This window comes from Notamacropus eugenii, chromosome 4 (genome assembly GCF_028372415.1).
Source record: "Notamacropus eugenii isolate mMacEug1 chromosome 4, mMacEug1.pri_v2, whole genome shotgun sequence".
Lineage (NCBI taxonomy): Eukaryota > Metazoa > Chordata > Mammalia > Diprotodontia > Macropodidae > Notamacropus > Notamacropus eugenii.
Window position 1 is genome coordinate 433,492,473 of NC_092875.1, and position 27,599 is coordinate 433,520,071.

A 27,599-nucleotide genomic window follows, 5' to 3' on the forward strand; every position below is an offset into this window, starting at 1 on the left:
AAGACCTAAAGTTTTTATTTAGCTCTAAGCTAAACATACAAGAAACAGGCTGCATGCTCATTTGAAAAATAAATACAATGTAGTCCAGCGGAAGTAGCATTAAACTTAAGAGACAAGATAATTTGATTGTTGATGGAAATGTCTTCTCTGAATATTTACTGCATGTTCATGTATATTAAAATGCCAGACAGGACATGCTTGTAACGTAAGTCCTGCTTTTCTAAAGACAGTGTACCTTATCAGAAAGAGCCCTGAATTTGGAGTAAGAGGAATTGGATTTAAAGTGAAGCTCCTTACTATCCGTATGACACTGGACCAGTAACAACTCTTTAGGATCTAGGTTTCCTCACCTGTTAAAGGAAGAGGGTTGGGTTTGGGGGTAGGTTGGATCAAACAACCTCTATAATCACCTACAATGTGAAGTCTATGATCCTATGAGGAAAGGTGCATCCCCTCAACCACACTATCAAGTGGCACACACAGTTCTTGGTATGACAGAGTAGAAAGAGCACTTGACTTTGGAATCAGTGTTTTGGCTTAAATTCTGACTTCAAAGCTAAGCAGCTACAGGATCTTGGGAAAGTGAGCCTCTGATTCCTAGCTTTCTTATCTGTGAGATAGGAATAACAACGCCTGCACACCTCACTTTGGAAGCTTGTTGGCAAGAAAGCGTATAACATGGCAAAGAGAAGATACATAATTTTTTCTTACTATCTTCAGATGAAGATGATAAAACTAAAGCTAGGCTTGGACAGAGTAAAAAGAGCAAGTCAAGGAAGCTTTGTGCAGAATTCAGGCTCCATGCACCTGAACACTCCCTTGGGAGGCCCTGGTAAATGAATATTTTAAGAAGAGTTCATTATGGAAATGTGAACTGGCATGAAGAACAGCTTTGGTTCTCTTTTAACGCTTGACATCTAAGAGTGGGAAAAGGAGGCATCACAGGCAAGTTTCTATTCGGGTTGATGGGAAAGCACTGAACGCCAAATGAGCTGAGCACTGGGCTCAGAAAGTGCTTCACAAACATCTTATTTGATCCTCACAGAAACTCTGTGAGCTCGGTGATATTATTATCTCCATTTGCAGTTGAGGAAACTCAGGCAGACGAAGGCCAAGTGACTCGCCCAGGGTCACAAAGCGAGTAAATTATCTGATTTTGGATTTGAAGGCCCAGTGCTTAATCTACTATACCACTAAGTTGGGTCTTAAAATACAGTATTAGGAGGTTAGGTTTAACCCTAATCTCATCATCTATGTGCTGTTCAGAAACAATGAAAAGGAATAAATCCAAAGGTCTAATAGATACAGATATAAAGAATAAGAGGAGGAGCAAGTCCATGTCAACAAGAGGCCATGTGGTACAACAATAATGACAACAATCCATATTTATAGAATATAAAGTATGTAGGATGCTTTACACACATGGTCTCAATTTCATCTTCATAAACCCATCAAGCACATTCTATATTATCCTTTTTTTTACAGATAAGCTGGACCTGGAGTCAGGAGACTTGGCTTTAATTCCCTGCTCTGACACTTAATAGCTTTGTGAGAGTTACACTCTGTGTATGTTTTCTCATCTATAAAATGAGTATGGTAATGCTTTGTTATATAGAGGAAAATGTGCTACAAATCTTGAAATGCTATTCTAATAAAGTTATTACAGTTATATAAAAAGGTGGGAAAACCTTTATCATTTTTGTAAAGAAATGAAGGGAGGGCTGTGTTGGACACAAATGTGTCAGTATAATCCTTTTCCTTGAACCTCTTCAAATATTACAAAAGAATGAGAAGAATATAAGATGAAGAGGAACAAAGAACAAATTGATAAAGTAAATAAAAACTTGGTAAGCATTAAATAGGAATAACATCAGCTGGTAAACTCTTTAAAACACATACTTCTTGCAAAAGTCCAAGTTAGGGCCAATTAATGATGTCACTGTGGGATCTAAGTAGCATAAAATCAAAGCACTGTGGCTATACACTGGGAAAAATGCAGACTAGGTAATATCTTTAGGGAAAAGAATTTAATATAAGCTAATTAAGATACTAGAGGTATATTCTGGAAGCCAGGATAATGAGAAAATAAAGCTAGAAAACTAAATTAGATGAATGAAGAAAAAGCCTGTGACAGATTTGGAAGTTGTCATGCTTTAATAGTATGTTGTTAATTAAGGAATTTATCGTATCCGTTTTACATTTTATTAGCTATTGATTTTTTAAAGCCATCATCAAGTTGTGTTCAGACCTTGTTTAAACTCTTTTTTTTAACCTTTTAAGGCAATAAATAGAATCTCATAAAATATCCCTGGATACTAGAAAAAAAAGCAAATGTGGAGAAGAATGACAAGTCTTAACCACCTATGGGGAGGGGCAGCTAATGCTTCAATGTTGATAATTATCAATGCAAAGGAGAAAAGCAACAGTTCCATTATCATTAGTTGTGAAGGAAGGGAAGAGAAGAGAAGGATTTACTACAGAAAGTTAAAAAAAAAAGTGAAGATGCATAGAGACAGATAACTAAAATTTGTACAATACCTCAGAGGTCAAAACCAAAATATTGAAAAAGTTCATCTTGATCAAAGAATAGACTAGGTAAATAAATGGCAACCAAAGATTGTGAGATTTGTAATAAACAGTTTTCATGGAAATTTATAAGGTCTAATATAAATCTACCACGTTAGATCTATATTTAGATTTTTATTTTAATTTATTATAGCACATAGTGATAATAAATTATAATTTATACATCATTTATATTTATATTTAGATACCATGTTAGATCTAACAAAATCTACCATTCTAGAGTTAATATTAAGATACTTTGTGTAAAATACAGTAATTTTTTAGCTTTTCTCTCCAATAATTCCTTACTATAATCTTGTTGCTGATTAGAGTCTTGATTATTTTCTAAGTTTCAATATTTGCTGACTTACACATACTAACGACTCAAAATTCATAATACTATATGCTATATCACAAAATCAATTTACAGCAGTGGCAAATGTACTTACCTGCCAGAAGGAAATGTGACTGTCAGAGTTTGAGTATGTGGCAAGATATCGTCCATCAGGAGCAAATGCCACAGCAGTTATTGGCCCCTTGTGTCCATGAATTGTCTAAAATTAAATTTCAAAAGTGTTAATGATATTAATTTCTCAGATATACTGTAATATTATGTTTTTTCAATTACATATATGTACAGATTAATACACAGAATGTTCAAAAGGTTATTTTTACAAATAGCAAACTTTGTTTAGTTTTTTTTCCCCTTTACAAATCAACACTCATATTTGTAGCTCTAAGATTAGCAGGTAGTTTCTTTACTGGTCTGTTGAAATGCTCTTTCTGGTGAGTCCACTTGTGTCCTGGCTTTCTGGACAGGGGTAGGCTGCTTAAGTGTGGAAGTATCATTTCAGACCCAAATGCAAAAGAATCAGCGAAGTAGCCTAATGCCCTTCTTTTATTATCCTGTGTCTCCACTTTCTTCAGTGTCTTTGGTTAAACCAAAGGGTTTTCCATTTTAGACCTTTTTAAAAGCCTCTGAATAAGAGACTATTTTTACAATAATTAACGAGATCATCTAATTCCTTTGCAAAAATTATTTTGATTCTAACAAAATAATCTGACACCTGTACATTAATTAATGCTCATGAGTAAAAACATTTTTAAATTAGTTATATTTAATGATAGCTAATATAATTGATAATAGTTAAGATGCTTATGTAGGGATCTAGATACCTCGTAATTCCCAACCAAACATAGCATGTCAATATTCTGGGAGTGAGTTACATAGGAAAAAATTTGATAATTTTAAATAAATGCTATATTTTTACAAATTAAATGTGTATTATATATATGCAAGCAAAACATACATATTTGAAATATACCATATACCATATTATGCATTTGTATGGCACCTATGTAGTTATATATAAACAGATCTACTTTACACATGTATAGTGATGATGAATACATATTCATATTGTAGTATTGTTGTGAAGCCCAGTAACTATGTAAATGAACATTAAAAACAAATTAATAACCACAAATAATCAGACAAGTAACCATGAACAGTGAAAATGAATTTGAGTAAAACTTTGATTAAAGAACTTTGCTGAAAAATATGATCAATACTTCTAACCCCAGTGGTTTTAATAATTACAGAAAACAGCAGAACAACAAAAAGGTAAGTACCACATCGTTTTAATTAAAGACAAGACTATAAATAAAACTTCTTGAAAATTTAAAAACCAACTGTTATAGAATATGTTAATTATATTGCCTCCTTAAGGTGGTCCCATGTAATCTACTATGAATCTAAAGCTTTAACAGCAAAATTAGACAGAATCCATCATCTGCCTTTACATATCAGAAATTCAGGAGTTCATTAAAATGTTTAAAATTATAGGTGGAAGAGGGAAAGAAAAATGAGCATAAGAACTTTCCTAAGATACCTTTGAATATCATTTTACTATGTCACTTGTTTTTCAAGGCACAGTAGAAACAAAATTATTCCTCAAGGTGTACATTTATTCCAAACAGGAAACAATCATTAAGAGGGCTGTGACAACAGAATCTGAGCTATTTATAAGTTGAGTACATTAGCCAGTGGAGAAGCAGGGAAGAAAATATATTGTAATCCCATATCAGATTGCAAATCTGCCTATATACTGAGTTTGGAAGCATGCCAATTATTTAGATGACAGCCTAGTATAACACAAATTTGGTAACTGTCAATGGTACAACCACAGACATGGCCCACAAGATATTGCTCACATTAAATATAACCTAAATAAAAATTTATAAAACACTATATATTGCTGAAAGTCATACAGACCTATCTTGTAAGAATGCTCCTAGTGTGGAAGTTCTTGCCATTTGAAACTCTTTGGTACATCAGGTGAGTCTGTTACAATTTCAACCTAAGAGGTGCTTCAGCCCTCAGTGTAAAGGATATATTGCTATGGTCTTTTGTCCAGAATCTCTAACTTCTGAGATCTGTAAGGGCAGGACCTGAACTGACTTTAACCTCTATATTCCTTAATCAGGGATGCAGCTGGGCAAGAATCACAGCAAGCACATAAGTACTTTGCAATAGGACAAAATCCAGTGGTTTGGATCTTAAACGCTAGACTGTTAAGAATAGTTCATGCTATCTGGAAAGGCCAAAATAAAGAGAGAGAAGTTTGTTTCTTTGTTTGCTTTAACATGCAAATGAATATCATGCTTTGCTACTGTATTGGACAAAGGTATTTTTCCCTTGTACAGAGAGAAATGGAACATAAAGAAATTAATATAAGTCAGGAAGTGCTATTACAAATAAATCAAACTCTTGTTCCTAGCAGGAAACTAAGTGTTCTGTTGTTAAGCATCTCCCTCTCTTAGAAAAGAAACTGATAGACAGGATTGGTAATAAGAAATGCTTGCACTTACATAACACTTTTTAACAGACATATTTGATGTGCTGTGCAAAGATGATCAATCCCATTTTCAACAGAAGAAAACAGAAGCATATAATGGTTAGATGGCTTGTCTAGTGTCAACATAAACGAGACCATTCTCTTTAAAACTCCAACTCACATGGCCTATCACTCCCTAGGGTGCTTGCCATTCAGCTTTCAAATGTCAAGCTGGAGGATTAAAACTAAGAAGTAAGACTTTATTATATCTGCTTTGGGGGTTAAATGGTGTAAAAAGGAAGACATTTTGTATTATGACAATTGGTATCATATATTGTTGCAAGTAATTATTTAAAAAAACCTAATCCTCAAAGACTGTTTTTTTAAATTCAACAGTGACTATTTCAAAATTCCATAAAGAACTAAAATCCTGCTGTTAGTAAGTACTATCACAATGAAAAGTTTTGCAAAAGTCACAGCCTTCACTTCAAATAATTTTTATACCAAGAAAAACTAAAATCTAAAGAATATGGACAGTCCTTTGAATTTCAGGGCAATGGAATATAAATTAAATCACTACAACGTAGAGGTAGAAACTAATGCTGGAAAAAAAGATTTATAATCTATAGAAGAATTAGCATCCTTTAGAATTAAAGATTTTTTTTTCAAAGTTTTACTTTACATTCTATCAGACCTCTCTCATACTCAGTCCTTGGATAAGATAAAATAGTGTGATTTCAAGGATGCAAAATGACTGAGACCCCAAATATCTACTTCCATTGGTTCTAGGTAGTGCTTGAAATCATTAGAGTTACTTTTCAGTGCTGATTCATTAAGCACTTATTAAGCACCCATTATGTGCAAGGCTGTGAGAACACGAAAAGAAAAATAATATGCTGTTCCCTTTCATGTATTCTCGTCCCCCTCCCCCCCTCCGCCATCACACACATTCTGACAATGCACATCAGCAGAAAACATATCACATGCACAAGTACAACCTCTACAACTGGTTGTCAAACTCTAAGACTGAGAAAATGAACATGTTTAAGTATGAATGGAAAACATCTTGGATTTGGAGTCTGAGAACCTGACCTTTTATCAAGGCTCTGGCATTTTCTGCTTGTTTGACCTTGGGCAAGTAATAATTTAACCATACTCTCTGGATCTTAGTTTGCAAAATGAGAGGGGCAGAATAAATGAATTCGCAGATCTCTTCCAGGTCCAAAGTGATGATATTCCCTCAAAGGATTTATAACCTAGATATAGGAAAAGCACGTACACACAAACTATAACAGTTTATTTGAATTAAGTGCCTAGGAGAGGTCTAAACAAAGGACTGTAAGAGTTTGAAGAGAATGGCTCCTTTTGGTTCAGAGTTGAGTGAGTCAAAGAATCAAGAAAGACTCCTGATGGCTCCTGAATGGAGTCTTGTACATTAAAAAAATTAACAAGTAAAGGTGGAGGGAGTAGAGAGGGAATTAATTTTAGACATGAAGGCACAAAAGAAAGGGAAAGCTAAAGCACCTTGCTAAAATATAAAGTCCCTGCTAAAATACAAGTATCCCATCTACCCAGAGTAACAACTTCACATATCATCCCTCATTATCACATTTGCAAAACACTAAGGGAATGAGCCACGGACTAGTTGTGAAGTCGGGAAGATGTGGGTTCAATGCTGCTTCAGACATAAGCTGTGAGATTTGAGCAAGGGACTTAGCCTCTTTAGTTTTCTCATCTGGAAAATGAGGGGACTGGATCCTATAGTTTCTGAGGTCCCTTTCAGCAACAAATTTATCATCCTAAGAACATAAGGACATTTTGATGAAGTCACAGATTTGCCAATTCAATGCAATAAATATTTATTAAAATCTTATTATGTGCCAGGCACTGTGCTAAGTGCTGGGGATATAAATAAGAAAAAGCAAGGCAGTCCCTCGAGCTCAAGGTGTTTACACAAGAGGAAGCATAAAGGGGTGGAGGAACAGGGGAGTACCAGGCTGGGGACACGATGCTTCATGGAGTTAAAACCAAGCAGAACTGCTGATGGAAAATGGAGAAGTCTCACACTATTAAATTGTGCATAGAATTAGTACTGTTCTAAACTAATTGGTAAAAAACATATTTGCTCAAGACAGCATGATGGAATGGATAAAGAGCTGGCCTTGGAGCCAAGAAAACCTGGCTTCAAGTCTTGTCTCTGGCACATATCAGCTGTGTGAACAGACTGAGCTGTTGAACTTCACTGTGCCCTAAGCAACTCTTCATTCAATTCAATAAATGTTTAGTAAGTGCCTTTTATATGCCAGGCATTCTCCAAGACTAAATTGCAAGCAAAATGCCATTTTGCACTGGGAGGAGGAGCCTTCTCAGCTGGGTGCATCCTATCCTACACAATCACAGGTCTTAACGCTAACTGAGGGAGCATGCCTAAAGGCATGTCTCCTTTGGTATTAGAATCACTGAACACAAAAGGAATATATTTTATAATACTATATCACAAAGGAAGTCAAATAATGACAGGTAACTAGGGCTGCATGTCTTCATGACACCTCAACCAAAAGGCAACTTATTTCATGGCTAACTGGCATCGAGGGAACCAATGAAGGCAGAAAGAAGACAAAAACATCTTCCTGACTGACAACCTGGCTTGTTAGTCAAGGGAAATGGAAACAATACTTTAAAAAATGGCGTCTCAATATGGTCGAAAAGTGAAAAATTAATTCACTTTCCTTTTCTTCCAAGCATCTGATGTTTTCAAGATTTTACTAGGTATGTACATTCATCTGAGGGTCTTCCCTTATGGTGAAAAAAAATCTGTGACATAGTAGGCAATTTATAGAGATAATAGCAACACAGATACAAGTCATATAAAAATATGGGTGTCTCCTAACATAACTATAGAGAGCCCAGGAGTAATAAACTGTGACTTACTTGTTAGAATTTCCTCAGTCTTACTGAACTCAGGACTATCTAATCATAGTAAAGAAAGTGATCACAATAATATAGGTGAGCATATAGGATTTTAAGGTTTGTAAAGTCTTTATATTATCTCATCTTAGTCTTACAACAATCCTGGAAATTGGTGCTATAATTATTCTCATTTTACAGATGAGGTAATAAGGCAAATAGAGGTTAAGTGACTTGCCCATGGCACACTGCTACTAAATATCTGAGGACAAATTTGAACTGAGATCTTCCTGACTCTAGGATGAGTACTCTAACCACTGAACTACTACCTAGCTTCCTTAAAAGATTATGTTCTCCATTCTACCAAGCACATTAAGTAGACAAAAAAAAAAATCTATCCTGTTTTCAAACATCTCCAGAGAAGATTCTGTGACCACCCTTGAGACTCATTTCAATATTTAACACTATGTATTGTCAGGAAATTCTTCCTTCTATCAAATCTAAATCCACTTATGCTACCATTTAAGCCACTGTCCTCTTGTTATATCTTCAGAAGAAATGGAAAATAACCAGGGATCAGTCTTCCTAACCAAAGCTTTTTGTAGCCATGCAGACTATTAACAACAAACTTCTCAACTTTTTATTTTCTGGGTTGAAAAATTCTAGTGATCATAGTATTTTTTCAAATATCATCTTTTCCAATTGTTATAGCCCAGAAAACTTTTCTTTTTTCTAAAGACTAGCTTCTCTTACAGTAGGCTCTCTCTCCTCCCTCCCCATTCTTTCTCTTTTCTGAAAAATTCCAAGCTTCACACTTGTATAGTGTGAATTTCTTCTGGCCATCTTTGGCATCTCTTTGAGAGTGACATCAGAGATAGGAATCCAGATGGATAAACTTGAGGAGTCCTTCACTCCCTACTGATCAAACCCATAACCCTCATTTTCTTCATAGCCTGCTCTGCTGTGGAGATGCCAAAGGACTTATGTATTCTACCTCTGGACTCAGAGGAGTAAGGGAGACAATGATGGAATTTGGGTGTGCAAAGACTGAGTGGAGCTTCTCAGAAGACCGTGATTGAATTTAATTTCTCCTTGCTGTGGCCTGAAGACTGAAGGAAAATCAAAGGCCAGAAATGGAACGGGAAAATGGACACTGGGGAAAAAATCGTATTGTTGATTATTAAAAGTGTTTTTTGGTTTTTGTTTGAATTTCTTTTCCTGTGACTCCTGGGATTAAAGAAGGTCACTTTAATATCTACGGTGATTTGACTATATGACATTTTTTTTTTTAGTGAAGAGGAAATTAAGAATTATCATCTCAAATTTTGTTTGGGACATAAATCTCAGTGATTCACAAGATCTGAAAAATAGATTCATTCCATAAGAGACATACTGGATTTATAACTGCAGCTGAAATGTGCAGGTTTATACAAGTTTATACAAATATATCCCACAGTCAGATAGAAAAGAATATACCTAAATTCAAAGCAAAGCCAATAAATGAAAGGTATTATAGGTCAAGAGGTTAAACTTCTCCTGAGATATTTACTTACTGTATATCAAGTAGGAGATTTGCTGGCTTAAAGAAACCATTGTCTTTAATGTAATCACCATTGCCTAATGATAAGGAAAACTAAAAGGCCAATTAATTATAAAATTCAATATTTAGACCATCAAACTCTTTAGTACTTAACAAGCAATTAATATTTGTCAATGAAAAATGTTTTGGTAATACAAAGGTGAAAATCAATAGCACTAGCACACTTGTTGCAGTCTTTACTACTGACAATTTATCCAAATAACTGCAATCCTCAAGGGAACAAAACTGCTTTGATGTTTTAATTTATGTGCTTCCTCGCAAATATTTATTCTTTAAAATAGATTCACCCTTTTTTTGCCTATTACTCAGAATATACTTTTTAATGATGGTATATTTAATTTGCAATTATGATAATTTCTGTATTCCTCTAGCAAATATTTTACTTTAAAAAAAAATCATTTCCTTTTATTTATGACGTTCAACATGCACTTCTACAATATCTTTTTATTTATTTATTAGGGAAATAAGCATATAATAAAATCAATGAGACTCAATCAATCAATTCTTTTTTAGGCCTGAGTAACTAAAGGATATTTTGTCACTTTCCTGCAGAAGGTTATATGAGTCACTTAACATTATAAAAAAAATTTAAGGTGAAGTATAATTTTATGAAAATCATTTCTATCCATATATGATCTGAGTGTGAGAATTTTTGGAGCATGTGTCCTTTTGTTCTATAGTAACTTAATTTTTCATTAAAGATAAGTTTTTATATTGACAGTGAAACTAAGATAAATTTTAGTTGTTTTTTTTTTAAACTGGGTCACAAGTAAGGCATGTTGGTGTGTGTGTATATCTGTGTATATACACACATGTATACTTTTGAGATAACTTTACTGCCAGAATAAATAATGAATGTTTATATTACAGAAATGAGTACAATATTCACACAAAGATGGCATCTTTCCCTATGCCATACTCCAGTCACATCTACTCTTTGTTCTCATCATTCCCTCCAATCTTTCCACCCCTCATTACTCTCATAGGCTATTAATGCTGCTCTGGGTACACATTTCTACCTTCCTAATCTTGATACATCAGTGAACCAGTTCATCTCTACACTGCCTCAAATCCCTAAATCCCTTTGTCTTATCACCCATCACACTCTGTCAAACCACAAGTCTGGATTATTCCCACCATTTACCTTCTTAAATCCTCCCCACATGCTGTCAAAAGGAACTGAAGAAAATCAAGAAACAGTGCTGATGGGTTCACTACAAATTTATACTAATTAATTTCATTGGGTCTTCACTGCAGCAAGGCAACCTATTAATCTTTCTTAGTTGATTCCCCATGCCATTTACCACAGCAGCTATTATGAACATTATCTCTTCTTTTCATTCCCTTCTCCCCCACCATGTCACCCCTTCAATTCACCTGAATAACTCACTTTATATATTATGAAAGAAAACTATCTTTTCCCTTTTTTCCTCATCTAGTATTCCTTTGACATAATTTTCCACTATTTCCTTCACTCTAGTCTCTGGTGGAAGGGGTGGCCCTTTTATTTGCCAAGGCCAATTCTTCTGCATATACTCTTTACCTTATACTATTCCATCTTCTTTTGCAGACAGAAACCCTTGGTTCACTCAGGGGACTAAAAGCTCAGACTCTTGATATCACTTCATTGTCAGATGAGTACAAAGCACTGGCTAATGAATTATAATGTGCAACCCAGGCAAAGGAGTTCTGCTCAGCTCAATGAACATGAGGTGTCCTCAAGCCTTATCTTTATGGCATATCTTTCTCCTGCTAGTGTTAACTAGTTACCTGGTTCATTCCTGACTGTCAATAGCCCCATCTCTACCATCACTGAAAACCCCAACTAGACCCTGCCATGTGTGCTAGCTATCATTCTATCTCTCTCCTTGACTTCTTAGCTGAAGTCCCTGAGAAAACTTCATCTACAATTGGTTCTTCCATTTCCTCTCACTTGACCAATGATGGTCAAATCTAATGGCTTTTTCTTAGTCCTCTTCTGGACCTCTTGCAGTTTCTCACTGTTGACCACTTTCTCTTCTTGGAGTCTCTCTCTGCTCTCTCCTGATTCTCCTATTTATCTGTCTAGCTGATTCTTCTCGAGTTGAGCTCTTTTGTTGGTTCTACACCAGTAACTGTTGGTGTCTCCTAAGGTTTTGTCCCAGGCTTTCTTCTCTTTTCCTCTATATTATTGTATTGTTAATGTATTTTTAATGGAATGGGAAGATCTTTCCCATCCATGAACGGGCCTATGTGACCTGCTTAAGTCCCATGAATTTGAGTCACATGGGAGGAGTTTGCAGAATGGGTAGAACAAGAAGAGGCAGAGCTAGATCAGAGCTAAGAGGAAGTTGGTTGGACTAGTCAGAGCTGGGAAGGACAGAGGAAGCAGGCAGCTGGGACTGTGAATGTTGGTTTGTGGGATAACATGCATAGACTTCTTGGTTACTATGAAAGATTTCTTTTTTACTATGAAGGATTTGGTTTTTTGGTGTCTGAATACATGTTTTGGTTCTGTCTTCCCTGTGGAGAGTTTGTTATATTTTGCAATTCAGAACTGTTCTGGCATATTCATGGCTGCTGTAGGTGCTGTGAATATTGCATTGGCACTATACTATTTTGCCTGGCAATTTCATCAGCTCATCAGCAAGTGAATGGGTTCAGTTGTCTTCTATATGTAGATGATTACCACATTTGAATATCCAGTCCTTTTCTCTTTCCACATCATTATTGCCTACTGGTCATTTGGATCTGGATGTCTCTTAAGAATGTCAAAAACGCAACATATCTAAAATGTAATTAATTATTTTTCCTCACAAACCTGCCCATCCCTCACCTGAATTTTCTTATTACTGCTGAGAGTAGCGCTATCCTTCCAGCCATGCAGGTTCCCACTTTTAAAGTCATTCTCAACTTCTCACTGTCATACAACATATCCACTTAGTTGCCAAATCTTAGTTTCTTCTTTTATAATTTCTTTTCTCTACTCACGTAGCCATCATCACATAGAGGTGCTTATCAAGGTGAGACTACTGGAACAGCTTTTTAATTAAGATTCACTGCCCCAAGTTTCTGCCTGAAAGTTTCTCCACACATGTGCCAACAGTTTTTTTAAAGAGTAGGTCTGATCTTATTTCTCTCCAATGGGCTGTCCATGTGGTTTGAACACAAAAAACATATGCTTGCCAAAAAGACTATTTTATGGAGAACTCACACAGGGCAAGTCACTGGTTGTTGTCCTTCATCTTTGAAGAGGACCAAAATGACATCACCACAATAAAGTGAAATTTCAGTGTGTCTGACTGTGGCTGATCATACCAATATGAGCTCAGAATGCTCTACCACAGGTTGGGCACAGATAGTCCATGTGAATATTTGGGGTGGATATCCCAAATATGTACATCCTGTGTTTCCTTTGTGCTTTCTCAATTCTGCTTTGCTCAAAAAGCACAGCACCCTTTCTGATGTGGGCATGCCATGCTGAGTGGTCCTGTGCCAGTGTCTCCCATGCTGCACAGTCAAATTCAAAGTTCTTGAGAGAGACCTTGAGAGTGTGCTTGTATTGTTTCTTCTGGCCACCATGTAATTGCCTGCTCCATATGAGTTCTCCAAAAAATAGTCCTTTTGGCATTTTGCATTCGCGTAACATGGTCAGTCCATTGGAGTTGTGGTCTTTGAAGCATAGTCTGAATACTTGGCAGTTCAGTTAAAGTAAAGATTTCAGTGTCTAGTACCTTATCCTGCCAGGTGATCCTCAGAATATTCCTAGGACAGTTCAAATGGAAGCGATTCAGTTTCTTGGCATGGCGCTGGTAGACTGTCCTTGCTTCATAAGCATATAACAATGAGGTCAGCACAACAGTTCTGTAGACCTTCAGTCTGGTAGTCAGTCTAATACCTCTTCTCTCCCAAACTTTTCTTCAGAACCTCCAAAACACTGAGCTAGCTCTGGCAATGTATGCATCAACCTCATTGTCAATGTGTACATGCCTGGAAAGTACACTACCAAGGTAAGTGAGCTTATCCACAGCATTCAAAACTTCTCCATTTGTTGTAACCGATGGTTCCACATATGGATGATGTGGTGGTGGCTGATGGTGCACCTGTGTTTTCTTGGTGTTAATTATTAGGCCAAAATTAGCACAAGCATCAGAGAATTGATCCAGACTTTGTTGCATCTCAGCTTCAGAGGCTGCACTGAGTGCACAATCATCTGCAAACAGAAAGTCATGCACCAACACTCCCTCCACTATGGAACTGGCTTGTAGCTTTTTCAAATTGAAGAACTTACCAACAGTATGGTAGTTGACCTTGATGCAGTGTTCATCATCATTGAAAGCATTTGACAGCATGGTCGAAAACATCATGCTAAAAAGCATGGGAGCAAACACACAGCCCTGTTTCACTTCACTGGTGACTGGAAAGGCACGAGAGCACTGTCCACTATCTGAACCCAGGCAAACATGCCATCATGAAATTGATGTACAATATTGATGAACTGCTCTGGGCAAACAAATTTTGACATAATTTGTGCCAGTTTCTAGATTTCACAACCTCAAAACACCAGGACAAATTGGAAGGTCTGGGGAAAAACCTATCAGTCAGACCTGTGTGAGAGAATAGAGTGGTCCAGCCCCAGTCCTGGGGCAGTGGAAGAGGTGTAGGAGCCTGCAGGCAGCTGCAGCAAGGGCAGAGACAGTGGTTATTTCTGGAGCTCTAGGTTCCAGATTATGGGGGGTTGGAGCAGCTGACAGTACACATCCACACCCACCCCACCCCTTTGGAAGCAGAGAACTACCTTGATGAAGAGCTCAAAAGTCAGGCAAATGGCTGGAGAAATGAGCAAAAACCAGAAAAAAGAATCAGACTATAGAATCTTACTTTGGTGACAAGGAAGACCAAAACACACAAACAGAAGACAACAAAGTCAAAGTTCCTCCAACCAAAGCCTTCAAGAAAAATGTGAATTGATCTCAGGCCATAGAAGAGCTCAAGAAGGATTTTGAAAATCAAGTAAGAGAAATAGAACAAAAATTGGGATGAGAATTGAGAGTGATGCAAGAAAATCAGGAAAAACAAGTCAACTGTTTGCTAAAGGGGACCCAAAAAATGCTGAAGAAAATAACACCTTAAAAAACAGACAAACCCAAATGGCAAAAGAGGGTCAAAAAGCTAATGAAGAGAAGAATGTCTTAAAAAGCAGAATTGGCCAAATGGAAAAGGAGGTCCAAAAGCTCACTGAAGAAAATAATTCCTTAAGGATAAGAATGGAGCAGATGGAACCTAATGACTTTATGAAAAATCAAGAAATTATCAAATAAAACCAAGTGAATGAAAAAATAACAGACAATGTGAAATTATCTTACTGGAAAAACAACTGACCTGGAAAACAGATCCAGGAGAGATAATTTAAAAATTATGGGACTACCTGAAAGCCATGATCAAAAAAAAAGAGCCTAGACATCATCTTTCAAAAAATTATCAAGGAAAACTGCCCTGATATTCTAGAACCAGAGGGTAAAATAGATATTGAAAGAATCCACCAGCCACCTCCTAAAAGAAATTCCAAAAGGAAAACTCCTAGGAATATTGTAGCTAAATTCCAGAGCTCCCAGATCAAGGAAAAAATATTGCAAACAGCCAAAAAGAAACAATTTGAGTACTGTGGAAACACAATCAAGATAACACAAGATCTAACAGCTTCTACATTAAGGGATCGAATATGATATTCCAGAGGTCAAAGGAGCTAGGATTAAAACCAAGAATCATTTACCCAGCAAAAGTGAGTATAATCCTTCAGGAGAAAAAAATGGTCATTCGATGAAATGGAGGATTTTCAAGCATTCTTGGTGAAAAGATCAGAGCTGAATAGAAAATCTGATTTTCAAACACAAGAATCAAGAGAAACATGAAAAGGTAAACAGAAAAGAGAAATCATAAGAGACCTACTAAAGCTGAACTCTTTACATTCCTACACAGAAAGATAATATTTGTACTTCTTGAGACTTTTTTCAGTATTAGGGTAAAAAGAGTCAAGAAAAAGTTTTTTCAATGGAGAGGAAGAGAAGGGAGGTGAGAGGGAAAGAGTGAACCTTACCCTCATCAGATTTAGCTTCAGGAGGGAATAACATGCACTCTCATTTTGGTATGAAAATCTATCTTACAGTAAAGGAAAGCAGGGATGGGAGGCATCAGAGAGGGTGGGGGGATAATAGAAGAGAGGGCAAATGGTAGGAGGGGGTAATTAGAAGTAAACACTTTTGAGGAAGGACAGGGTCAAAAGAGAGAACAGAATAAATGGATGGAATGGAGGGAAATATAATTAGTCTTTCACATCATAACTCTTATGGAAGTGTTTTGCATGACTACACATGTATAACTTATATTGAATTTTGTGCCTTCTTAATGGGGACGGGTGGTGAGAGGGGAAGGGAGAGAAGTTGGAACTCAATGTTTTAAAAACAAATGTTAAAAATTATTCTTACATGCAACTGGGAAATAAGACATACAGACAATGGGGTATAGAAATCTATCTTGCCCTATAAGAAAAGAGAGGGGTATAAGAGGAAAGAAGGGAGAGGTGTGATAGAATGGAGGGTAGACTGGGGGAAAGGGAGAGATGGGGAGAAAAATCTGGAACTCAAAATCTTGTGGAAGTGAATGTTGAAAACTAAAAATAAATAATTTATAAAAAGAACTATTTTATAAAAAAGGAAGATTAGTTTTCATTAATTTAGGCTAACATTAACTGGAGCCTTACTAGGATGACAGCAGTAGGGAAAGGAAGGTAGGATATTTTGGAGGTAAAATTGGACATAATTAGAAAGAGGCTGGATATTTGAAATGGAGAAAGAAGAGTCCAAGAGAAAAACCAAGATTTGAAACATGGAATATCTGGTGAAAGGTATTACCACTGGTAGAATAAATGAAATCGGAATGAGGAGTAGGTTTCTTGAGAAAGATAATAAGCTTGGTTAAGTATGAAGTCATTTCTTATTTAATTATTTTCAAGAACAGAGTAACTATCAGGTAGATTTTGAAACTGTGATAGGACTTATTTCTGAGGGTATATGTCTATATCTATATATAATTTAATTCAAATAAAATGCTGGATTAATACACATATTCATTCAGTTGAACATATCACTGCAATACTTGAAAAGACAAGTGATTTCATCAGTGTGTGCCAACATAAATGATAACTCTCATATCTCAGAACCCTTGGAAGGATGCTTTGTAAGTGGTAATGGACACAATACTCATTCTCTGGTTTTTGGTTATGCTGTTCAGACTCAGGTGCCATGGTCTGTGGATGACATCTATCCCTTGTCCTATACTCACAACACCAGCTTGGTGGGGTCTGTCAAAACTCGTGTTCCATAGGCACAGTCTGTGAGGCAGCATCAAGGTGGTGCAGTAGGTAGAGAAATGGGAAGAACAGAGTTCAAATTTAACCTCAGACACTTACTAGCTTTGTGACCTTGAGGCAAATCATTTACCATCTGGTTGCCTCAATTTCCTGATCTGTTAAATGGGGATAATAATAGTCTCTGCCCCCAGGACTGTGGTTAGGATCAAATGACATCATAATTGTTAAGAGTTTAGCACAGGATCTGGCACATAATAAGTGGTATTATTATTATTAAGTATTATTAGCTATTATAGCCTTTAAGAACAAAGTGCCAACTCTACAACACACTACGCCTCTGATATATGTGTTATGTTTATATGATTTTGCTTGGCAATTTTATGTGAAAAAGTAGTAACAGTCAATGTATACTGTGAGCGTGGTAGTTAACTTCAATGATAATCTTATAGAACTACCTCTTAATTAAGCTTCAAAAATTTACAGCATCACATATTTAGAGATGGAAGGGATCTCAGAGGACCTAAATTTAGTACAATGCTCTTATTTTTACACATAATAAATGTATAAGGAAAACTGGCAACTGAGGCCTACAGACTTTAAGTGACTTGCCCAGGGTTATACAAGTAGCAAGCAAGAGAGGCTTAGAAGGCAGGTCCTTTTACTTTAAAACCTATGAGTGTTTCACTATACCATGAAATTCTATTACTAAAGATATATAATGTTCCATATAATTTGATATGTTGAATGACATTAGGTCTCCACATGTAAATATTTAATTATGTGACATTTAAGTACTGAGTTAAATTATTTTTATTTTATAACAAGAAAAATGTATGTCCTTGAGTATTAAGCTAAACAACAAAAATAATTCTTGTATTTTTTGTTGCTGTGTAATAATTCTTCCTATGCTTTAAAAGCTAAAGCATTCAAATGTTTCAAATGCTACTGAAAACATTTTCTTTGGATTCTGTCAAATGTAAAACAACTTTCATAATTTCTCTACATACAATTTCAATAGTCTCATTTTATAAAGGTTGTTCAAAGAATTAAAAAAATGTTTTCAAACAAAAGCTATAAGACCACATAGAATAGTCATCATTAAAGTTGAAAAATTCAAATTTTGCTCACATGCTCATTTAAAAGAGGAAAAAATGTCCAGCATCTTACAAATTTGAAGATTCTGCTAAATCCTTCAAATGCAGCACAAGATCAATCATGATTATAAAGTCATTTTATTTAAGTAAATCTATGTAACAATTAGTGATTAATTTCATAGTTCTATAAAGTTTTATTAGGTATTACAATTATTTAGAATTACAATGTGACTCGAATGAATCCTGTTAGTTGCATACAATAAAAGCATCAAATGACCTTGAAACAGCAGCAGTGTATAAAAATACATTTATCACTGAAATGGCATGCTGGCTGTCAGTCAATATATGCTTCTCATTTGTTAGGAGGTTCTCCTGCTGTGATTCCCTCATTACAATTTGCTTTTACTTCCTGGGCAAATGACAACTAGAAAATGAGGCAGCTCCTTTCTTGACCAAACTTAATCCAGAAAAAATTAGATGACAGCTGCAGCCACTCAAGTGTTACAGGACATTTTACACATGTTTGTAAAACGTATAATTATATATTCTAAATATTATATCACCAAATATGACAGCTAACAAACTCATCTTGCTGAGTTCACTTCATCACTAGTAGGAAATGCATTTGCAATATAAAATGCTTTTTTTTCTTAAAAAAAAAAAGTCCTGCTATCCCTCCTCAGCCAATTTTCTAACTGATAAAGAATACTTAGATGCAAGGTGTTTATAAACTTTAAATTTAGGGAAATACTTTCAAAAAACAATAAGTTACATTATCCCTAGTTTCTGTCCCTACTTCTGACAATGATATTTTACTCTTACTGTACATTTCTAAGTATGTATTTTCAAGGACACAAGAAGACATTTATAATGACCACATGTGAGATATTATATTCATTTAACACATTTAACATTTTCATTTTTCACGTCCATTTTTTTTGCTCTAGTTATTTCCAACCCTGGTTAAGAAATTCTTCTAATTTCTCACTTTCACAAGTGACAGTGAAATTTTTTAAAAATTCTCAAATCAAAATTGTTCTTCCCTTTTTAATTTAAAAAATAAATATAGGGTATGAGAAGAAAAAAGGAAATGAAAAATTGAACCACCAATGTGTAGCACTAAGAAGAATCACTTTCTAATTAACTCACTTTTTGAATTTCTAAGCTGGTTATATAATTTCTGGTGTGAATATGTCATTAGATTAGGGTTCTTATTTCAAACATTTTATTCAGTATTAGTCCAAGGAAACAGAACAGAAATAATATGTTGGGAATAGCGAGGTATTCTAAAATTGATGATGTTATGCCCACCCCCACCCTCATTGCCTGGAATCACAGAAAATGCAGATGCAAATGGATAAGTACTTAAAATATCCTCCAATCAGAATGGAGCTGTTCCTTCAGATAAGTTTTCTGGTTCCTCATTCAGTCCTGATAGAGAGTGCTCCTACAACTTCCCTAGGGAAAGTAAACCACAACCTAACATGTCTCAATCAGAATACCTTTCCTGTAAGTTGGCTAAAAATATTCCTTTCCTAGAATTCTTGTCAATCATTTAGTCTTTTATGTCTGTCTATATCTCAAGTAATATATTTTCTCTTTTGATAAAATAAGTTTTTTTCCTTGATTTAGAATCTTGTTTTAAATCAAGAAGTTGTATTATTCTTAAATTTTGTGCTTCCAAGATTTGCATCTCAAATTGTTCCATAAGCAACATTTAATTTCAATTCTTAGTTCATGATATTAAAAAATCCCAGAATTTTCAAATATAAAAATTACACACTTGAGAGTTTCTGAATTTGTGAAATAAAAGCCATTTACTAAGAGTGCTTACTATGTTATGTGACAAGCACTATCTGAGTACACAAAGAGAAAAAAATGAGACTACTCCTGTTTTCAAGGAGCTCATACTCTATGTGAAGAAAACTACACATAAAAGAAAGTTCAGAGGCAGAGCACATGGCAATTTCTATTTGATGGACATAGAATTGGACAGAAATAGTCTGCATCTTTTCACTGACATTCTAGTTTTTTACAAGAATAAAGTCTTCCATTTTTCAGAAACTAAATACATGGGCAGAGGAAGGTTTCTAACTCCTCCTTTATCTCAGCAACTTTTAACAGTCAAAATTCAATTCAATAACTATTTGGATGCCCACTAGGTGGCAAGGCAAATCCCATTTCAAATAGGAGTAACTGCATACCAAAGAAAAAATAAAGAATTATTAGATAATATCGATCTATCCAAAGAATGTGTTATAATATTCACTACAGCAGTACACAGCAAAAGGGCAAAGAAAATAAAACAGTAGTCTCCTTAATCTATTCCTATCTTAGGATGACAATACAAGGAATGAAACAATACAAAATCACTGAGATTAGAAACTGAAAATAAATATAGCATCTGTCATTCAAATCCAAGCATATCAATGGGAGTGAATGACTTCATTCCATGAGGACATGCTTCTCTTCTGCTCAGGTAATATATTTCACCCATCTAGTTTGGAGAGTGGGGAGCCCTTTCCTTTGCAAGACTTTCCTGAAGTATGGAGTTCACATTGATAAAATATCTGATGCTTTTTAGATACTGAAGAGGTTCTCCTTTGCTAATATCAAGATGCTTTTTCTAATCTCTTTCCACCATTGGCACAGTACCTTGTAGGCTGTAGTAAATATTTAGTAAGCTGAATATTTGGACCTCACTGAAGAATTGCCATAGGAATTACAAATTTGTCTTAGAGTATGGTTGCACCCTTACCTATTTTTCCTGATACTGGATGAAAAAATAATTTTAACACAATGTAAACTTTTATTTGAATTAAAAAAATAAGATTAAATCAATTACAATTTCTCTCATCTTTCACTCCTGCCAATTGCTTATTTTTCTAAACTCCTCTAATTTAGGCTTTTCGTTTCATTTTCATCTTTCTGACATTTGCAAACCAAAACTAAATGAATTCACCATTCAGACAGAGAGACAGTTTTACCCTTACTGTTTCATGGAACTATATGCTTTGAGTAAACAGTTCAAAATAGTACTACATTGGTATGTTTTCTCTAACTGTATCAAATGTGGGTCCAATTTACCAGTCATTTTTAAAAACTAATTTTTTAATCAGCAATTTTCCCTTAATTATTTTTCCACATATATATATATATATATATATAAATTTAAGTCTGTAGATATGTTAGCTTCCACTTTTCTAAGATGTTCATATAACTAAATTCTCTATATCAGTATACTGATATTTTTGAAAAAAGTCCAAACAAAACCTCAAAAACTCTTTGTCAAGTGCTTCCTAAAAAATACGTAGCACAAATAAAAAAAATTTTAAAGTGCAAAAGATCCTAAACTATGTTTTTACTTGTCAAAAAAAATTAATACCATACAATACCAATATTGCAGTACAAAATATAGTTTAATTTTTTATGTAAAAATATGTACTGGGCAATCACGGGTTTTTGTAATGTATAAAGAATGAGTCAGTGCTCAACTTAGAACAATGGCATATGATTGCTAACGTGAACAATCTTTCTCAATTTCTTTTAAAAGTATTTGGAACTTAAAACATTTTTTTAAAATGTATGTTAAAATTTGCCTTTATAATTAGAAAAAATAAAATACTATTAAAAAGTATTTTACATTTTTTTGAAACCATGTAACTAGTTTTCTTTTTTCATTCAGGTCTCCTTTTAAAACAAAATTTTTTCAAATGAAAAAATGAAAATGAAACAAATAACAGCCTTTTAACACATGAAATGTACAGGAAATAATGATATTAGTTCTATATCACATAGGTAAGGAAGGACATCATTGTAACTAATTGTCAATGTATAAAGCAAATTTGATTTTTTACTGATTAACACATCAACAAATTTTTCCTTTAACATCCCTGCATAGGAGACAAGATTATTCTCACTTTTCAACAGAGTAAGGAAGGGTGGAAGTTAAAAGCCATTCACAGGACACAAGAGGCATTGATTTCATACCTGCCAAAGTGACATATATCTTTCGAACTCAGTTCTGATCCCACTGGACTATGCTTCACTAAAGAATCTCTCCTGTGTAAGAGGATTCTCCTACCTTCATCTTAAAAGGATTTTACCACTTCCTATAAAGAAAGCATCTTAAACTGAGTAGGTATGGTATCAAATATGCATGTCAGAAGCTAGAAGCACTTGACCTTTGGCTTCAAGATGCCCAGTGGAAGAGAGCCATGCATCTGTGCAGAAATCCCCAAAGGCCAGCATTTTAAACAAAATCACTCCCAGGACCATGGGGGGAAGGAAATCCCAGAAAACCCAGGCTTCACTGCTTATACTTGGGGGGGTTTTCTTTTTCAAAATGTTCTTTTAAGAAATGCCCTGGGACCTCAGCATTATGCTGGTCATGCTGGGGGGTTGTGAGATGCTCAGAGATAGAAATGCTTTGTCTTCTGCTCCTTTTCTAGTCTCAAAAAAGAGGAGAAGCAGGGAGTGACAACATGATTAGAAGGGTGGCTTTTCTCCTCTCCCCCTATCACTCCACCAAGACAACAACATGGCTTCTCCAATACAATAAAAGAGGATTGAAAGTAAGATATTTTTCTCCTCTCTCTCTCTCTCTCTCCCCCTCTCTCTCTCCCTCCCTCCCTCTTTCTTTTATTTAATTAGGGAGGCTAAGCTCAAAGAAAGGGAAGTGAACAGAAAAAGGATAGTTACTTTCTCCAATAATTTTGGGTCTTTCCTACATATAGTATTTCATACCTCCAAAGTCAACAGCTAGATATATCTAAGATACTAACCTACTTGTACGCTTACATATAAATTATTGTTCCCTTATGAATAAATTGGAATCTGGGGAATAATTCCACTATCTTGTACACAGCATGCACCTTTTAATGTTTATTGAGTTTGTTGAAGGACTGCTGCCACCTCACCTTGCCAAAAAAAGAAAACAAAATTAAGTCATATTGTGTCACATGCAACACTTTCATGGACTGAGACATTTTAACTGACCATTTTAGTTCCCTTCGATAAAGTTTTAATTTTTTGTTCTCTGGTGAAAATGACTGTTTTTGTAGACAGGAGTGCAAATTCTGACAAATCCCACCAAGCTGAAAAGAGTTGCTTTTTTTTTTTTTAAAGATATCTTTAACGTCCTTTTTTCCTTTTCTTTTTCTGCTATCCTGTCCCTATCACTCCTCTATTCCTATCCCCATTGAAGCAAGAAAAGCAAAACTCATGTATGCATAGTCAAGCAAAATAAATTCTCACATTATGCATGTCCACAATGTATGTTTCATTCAACAACTTGAGTCTACTACTCTCTTTCAAGAGATGGGCAGCATTTTTCATCATAACTACTGCGGAACTGTGATTGGCCATTACACGGATTAAAATTCTCAAGTCTTTCAAAGTTGTTTTCTTTGTAATGCTATTACTGTTGTATTGTAAATTGCTCTCCTAGTTCTTTTCACTTTGTTTTGTATCAATTCATACAATTTTCCCCCAATTTTTTTGTGGCCTTTATTATACTTCATAATAATAATAATGAAGGTTTGCAATGTATTTTATATACGTTAACTCATTTGATCCTCATAGTAACCATTTAAGGTAGGTGATATTATTATCCCCATTTTACAGGTGAGAAAGCTGAGGTAAATAGCAGCTAACTGACTTGTCCAGGTTCCCAAAGCTAGTAAGTTCCTGAGTCCAAGTCCTGACTCAGCTCCACCACCGTGCAAACCAGAAGAGCCTATTAGAACATTTCCACTGATATAGTAGATCTGAATTTCCTAAAGTATCTGACAAGGACAAAGAAATCACACACTTTTCCTTGGTTTGCAGAATTTCCCATTCTGTATTATTATTTTTGTTTCTCACGTAAGTGAAACAGCTCTAATGTGCTGATGTGGTTATGATCTCACTTAGGTGGAGAGTCCCTCTAATGACGCATTTTGCAGCATCTTCATGCTTGGTCATCGTGTACATCATGTGCTCATCATTCATATCTTCTTGCAAATTCACCATGGCAGGGAAGGGACAGAATACACCTACCATGGTAGGGGGCACACCTCTCATTTTCTTGATATCATGTGGATATCAATGGTGATTGTGGGAAGTTCAAGGCTTTAGTCCTCACTTTTGCTATAACTGGCCCATCTTTTTTTTTTCTTCCCCTTCCTTGCCTCATAACAATATAAAAATAGTGAAAGTGTATTAGTGTTATGAAGGTGGCTCTGTGTTTCAAGGAAAACAGGGAGGTCATTAAAACAAAAGTATAAATTCCCAAAGGCAATCCTCCTCAATGTACTCCATTACTCCACTGGCCCTGGCCTAGTATATTTAACTCTTTATTTTGCAAGAGCAAGACCAGTTTGAAGAATTTATCATAACAGTAAGTTCCTAGATTAGCTTCTTATTTCCACAACTGATAATAAGGAACAGGATGCCCTAGACCTGCAGACCTGGCCAAGAGGGCAATTCAAGAATGGATATAGCCTATCCCACAAACCCCTAAGTTTTGCCCCAGATAGTTTACAAGTGTAATAAACATTTATTCTTTTTGCCATCTGCCACTACTGTGAGATGATTGATCATATCACAGCTGAAAACATTCTGTGGGAGACCATGAAAAAGAAGGGATATTTTGTTTCTGAAAAGTAACTGCTTCCTCTGTGGTACGGTTCATTTTTAATGACTTTGCTTTAAATCTAAATTTTTACATTCTATAACTTCTTTCTAAAACTTCCAGTAGACTAAAGACACAACCATCATCAATAACTTTCATCAACACGGCATAAATGTGATGCTGTTTTTGCTTTAAAAACTTGAGTCTTTTCTGCAGTGTGTGGGACAGATAGTCTAAGGAACTAGGCCCATTTGTCATGAACTTTTTTCCTACTCTCAAATAAATTTAGCAAATGCTGAACTAATAAAAAAGAAAATAACAACTGATCTTTTAAAGTTTTGTCTTTTTTTTTGTCTTTTGATTCATGCGTAAATTGGATTTAAGTGAGGCAGAGCTGCATGAAGTCATCAGCCTCACTCTGTCCTCCAGAGCCATCATAGTCCAGTGGCAGGACAGAGTCAAGATGGCTGGCAATGGCCAGGCTACAGTGGATGACCTTGGCATCTTCAGTGTCTAACCAAGCTCTAAGCGCTCTACATCACCTGCTTCAGCTGCCTTCATGGATGGTTGGAACAAATTGTTCTCATCTGCCCATTCCACCAGAGGAAGTCTTCACATGCTTGGGTAGACACCCCTAATTCACCAATGGGTTTGAGACCCCTTGGTTACCCTCAACCTGGTTTGGCCCGTCTGCCAAAATGGTTTATCAGGGTGTGATTGCTGCACATGCTGCAGTTTCGTGGAACCACAAGTGAGAGTTGGGTGGAACAGGTGAACACCAAAGGTGGAAAGAGCCCCCAAAATGGCTCGGCACCCATCACACCAAAGTACTGGTCCTCCCTGAACATACCACTGGAAGATGTCTTTTTTTAATATTTAAAGAGAATTTAATATTCAAGTTCTAAATCAACAAATTTTACTGTCTTTAAAATTTGCTACTTATTAAAATGTTAAGGCTTTTTATTTCTCAGCATTATTATTTTACCCTCACTAGAATTCAAAGGCTCTTTCTACTAATTTTTAGGACTCGTATTGTGAGAAACTTGGCATACTTGTGGCTTTCCAGTTTACCATTTGGGGCTTGCTTCTTTCCTGAGGAACACAAAGCAGAACTCTACTCTGTTCTGATTGGTAAAGTGAAAGGAATCAATATGCCAGGTAGGCTTGGCCACATACCTCCTTAAAGCCAAGGCCTACCCACAACCTCTCACAATTTAATTCAAATCAAACCACCTTAAATCTGGAAGGAAAGTAAATTAGAACATTACAGCCTGGAAGATCACTGAATTTTACAATTCCTTAAATCTTACAATAGCTTATGTTTATTTGAATCTTGACTTGTCTCCAATGTGCAAATAATAGCATTTTTTTTCCTCTAGAACTACATCCAATTTTTCATTTAGGTAATACTTTCCTTTCTGAACCTGCGCTTTGTAACAGTGTACAATAAAATCATCCATGGCCTATAAATGAACATTTCTCAAAGCTTCTGTCTGCCTCTCTTGTAGCATAAGCATATAAGATCTTTGTCAGAAAACTGTTGTTGTTTAGTCATTTCAGTGCCTCACTCTTTGTGACCCTATTTGGGGTTTTCTTAGCAAAGACACTAGAGTGGTTCGTCATTTCCTTCTCCAGCTCATTTTACAGATAAGGAAACTGAGGTAAGCAGAGTCAAGAGACTTGCCTGGGACCCCAGAGCTGGTAAGTTTCTGAGGCCACATCTGAACTCAGGCCAAGTCTGACTTCATGGCATCTGTTATTCAATTAGTTCCTGGAGAGTGGGGGGTGGGAAAGGAGCAGAAGCAAGCAATTGTGGAAGGTTCCTTACTGTCGAATTTAATGGGAAGTGAGAAAGACAACGCTCTAGTCTCCTCTAGTTGTCAATCACAAACTGTGGCCATGGCTCATATGGCAGAAGGTGGCCATGCCACCAAAATGGTTCTAGTCTCAGCTGTCCTTATAATGTCTTTCAGTGTTCATGTGACTGGCACATTGGACAACGTATCCTTTTAACCTCTTGTAATTATTTTGCTGAAAATGAATTCATCGTTAACATGCGCATATACCAGAACTATGGGTATTACATATGTGTTAGCAGTAATTTCAGAGATGGGGTTTCTAAAATATATTTGAGTCATTTCTTGTAAGCTCTTAATTGCTCTATTGAAAGAAATTTCAAACACCCTGATTTCTGAATGAGGGATATGTGCTAGGGTATGGGTATGGATGGAAGAACACAAAAGGAGTTGAGGAATAGAACCCTGACATGGCCTCAGGTAAGCACAAGCTTGGTCTCAGAGTTAAGATACATCTCATGAAAAAGAAATCATGTGACACAATCACAGCAATACTGAAGACAGGCAATTAATACTTACGTGAAGGAAATAAATTTTAAGATCAACGGTAGTTTCTCCAATTCAACAACACTCAATAAGCACCTACTTTACGCAAGGCTAGGTACTGTGACACAAAGGTAGTAACAAAACAGGCCCTGCTTTCAAGGGCTATTTTTATTGGGGGATGAACATAAAATGAACATGAATTAAGTACAGCCTTAACACCTGGGGGAATTCAGAAGGGCTTCATTGAGGAGGGGGCACCTGAGATATGGCCTCGAGAGGTGAAAGTGAGGAGA

At 35.8% G+C, this 27,599-nt stretch overlaps 1 protein-coding gene and 1 long non-coding RNA gene across 6 annotated transcripts in view; one reads left to right on the plus strand and one right to left on the minus strand.

Moving 5' to 3' along the window:
* The window catches only part of LOC140501893 (uncharacterized), a 40,113-nt gene extending 14,299 nt beyond the window's left edge, over positions 1–25,814 (plus strand). The window contains exons 4-5 of one of the 2 annotated variants that reach the window (XR_011966403.1): positions 22,253–22,492; positions 22,803–25,814. This is a non-coding gene — a long non-coding RNA (uncharacterized lncRNA). Of the gene's footprint in view, positions 1–20,688; positions 20,791–22,252; positions 22,493–22,802 lie in introns of those variants that run through there. The other variant, XR_011966405.1, reaches the window with a different exon arrangement.
* WDR7 (WD repeat domain 7) overlaps positions 1–27,599 on the minus strand; it is a 462,625-nt gene that overhangs the window by 6,325 nt on the left and 428,701 nt on the right. For all 4 annotated transcript variants that reach the window (XM_072605972.1, XM_072605969.1, XM_072605971.1 and 1 more), the window contains one exon: positions 3,015–3,119. In XM_072605972.1, the coding sequence (XP_072462073.1) occupies positions 3,015–3,119 (105 nt within the window). The remainder of the gene's footprint in view (positions 1–3,014; positions 3,120–27,599) is intronic.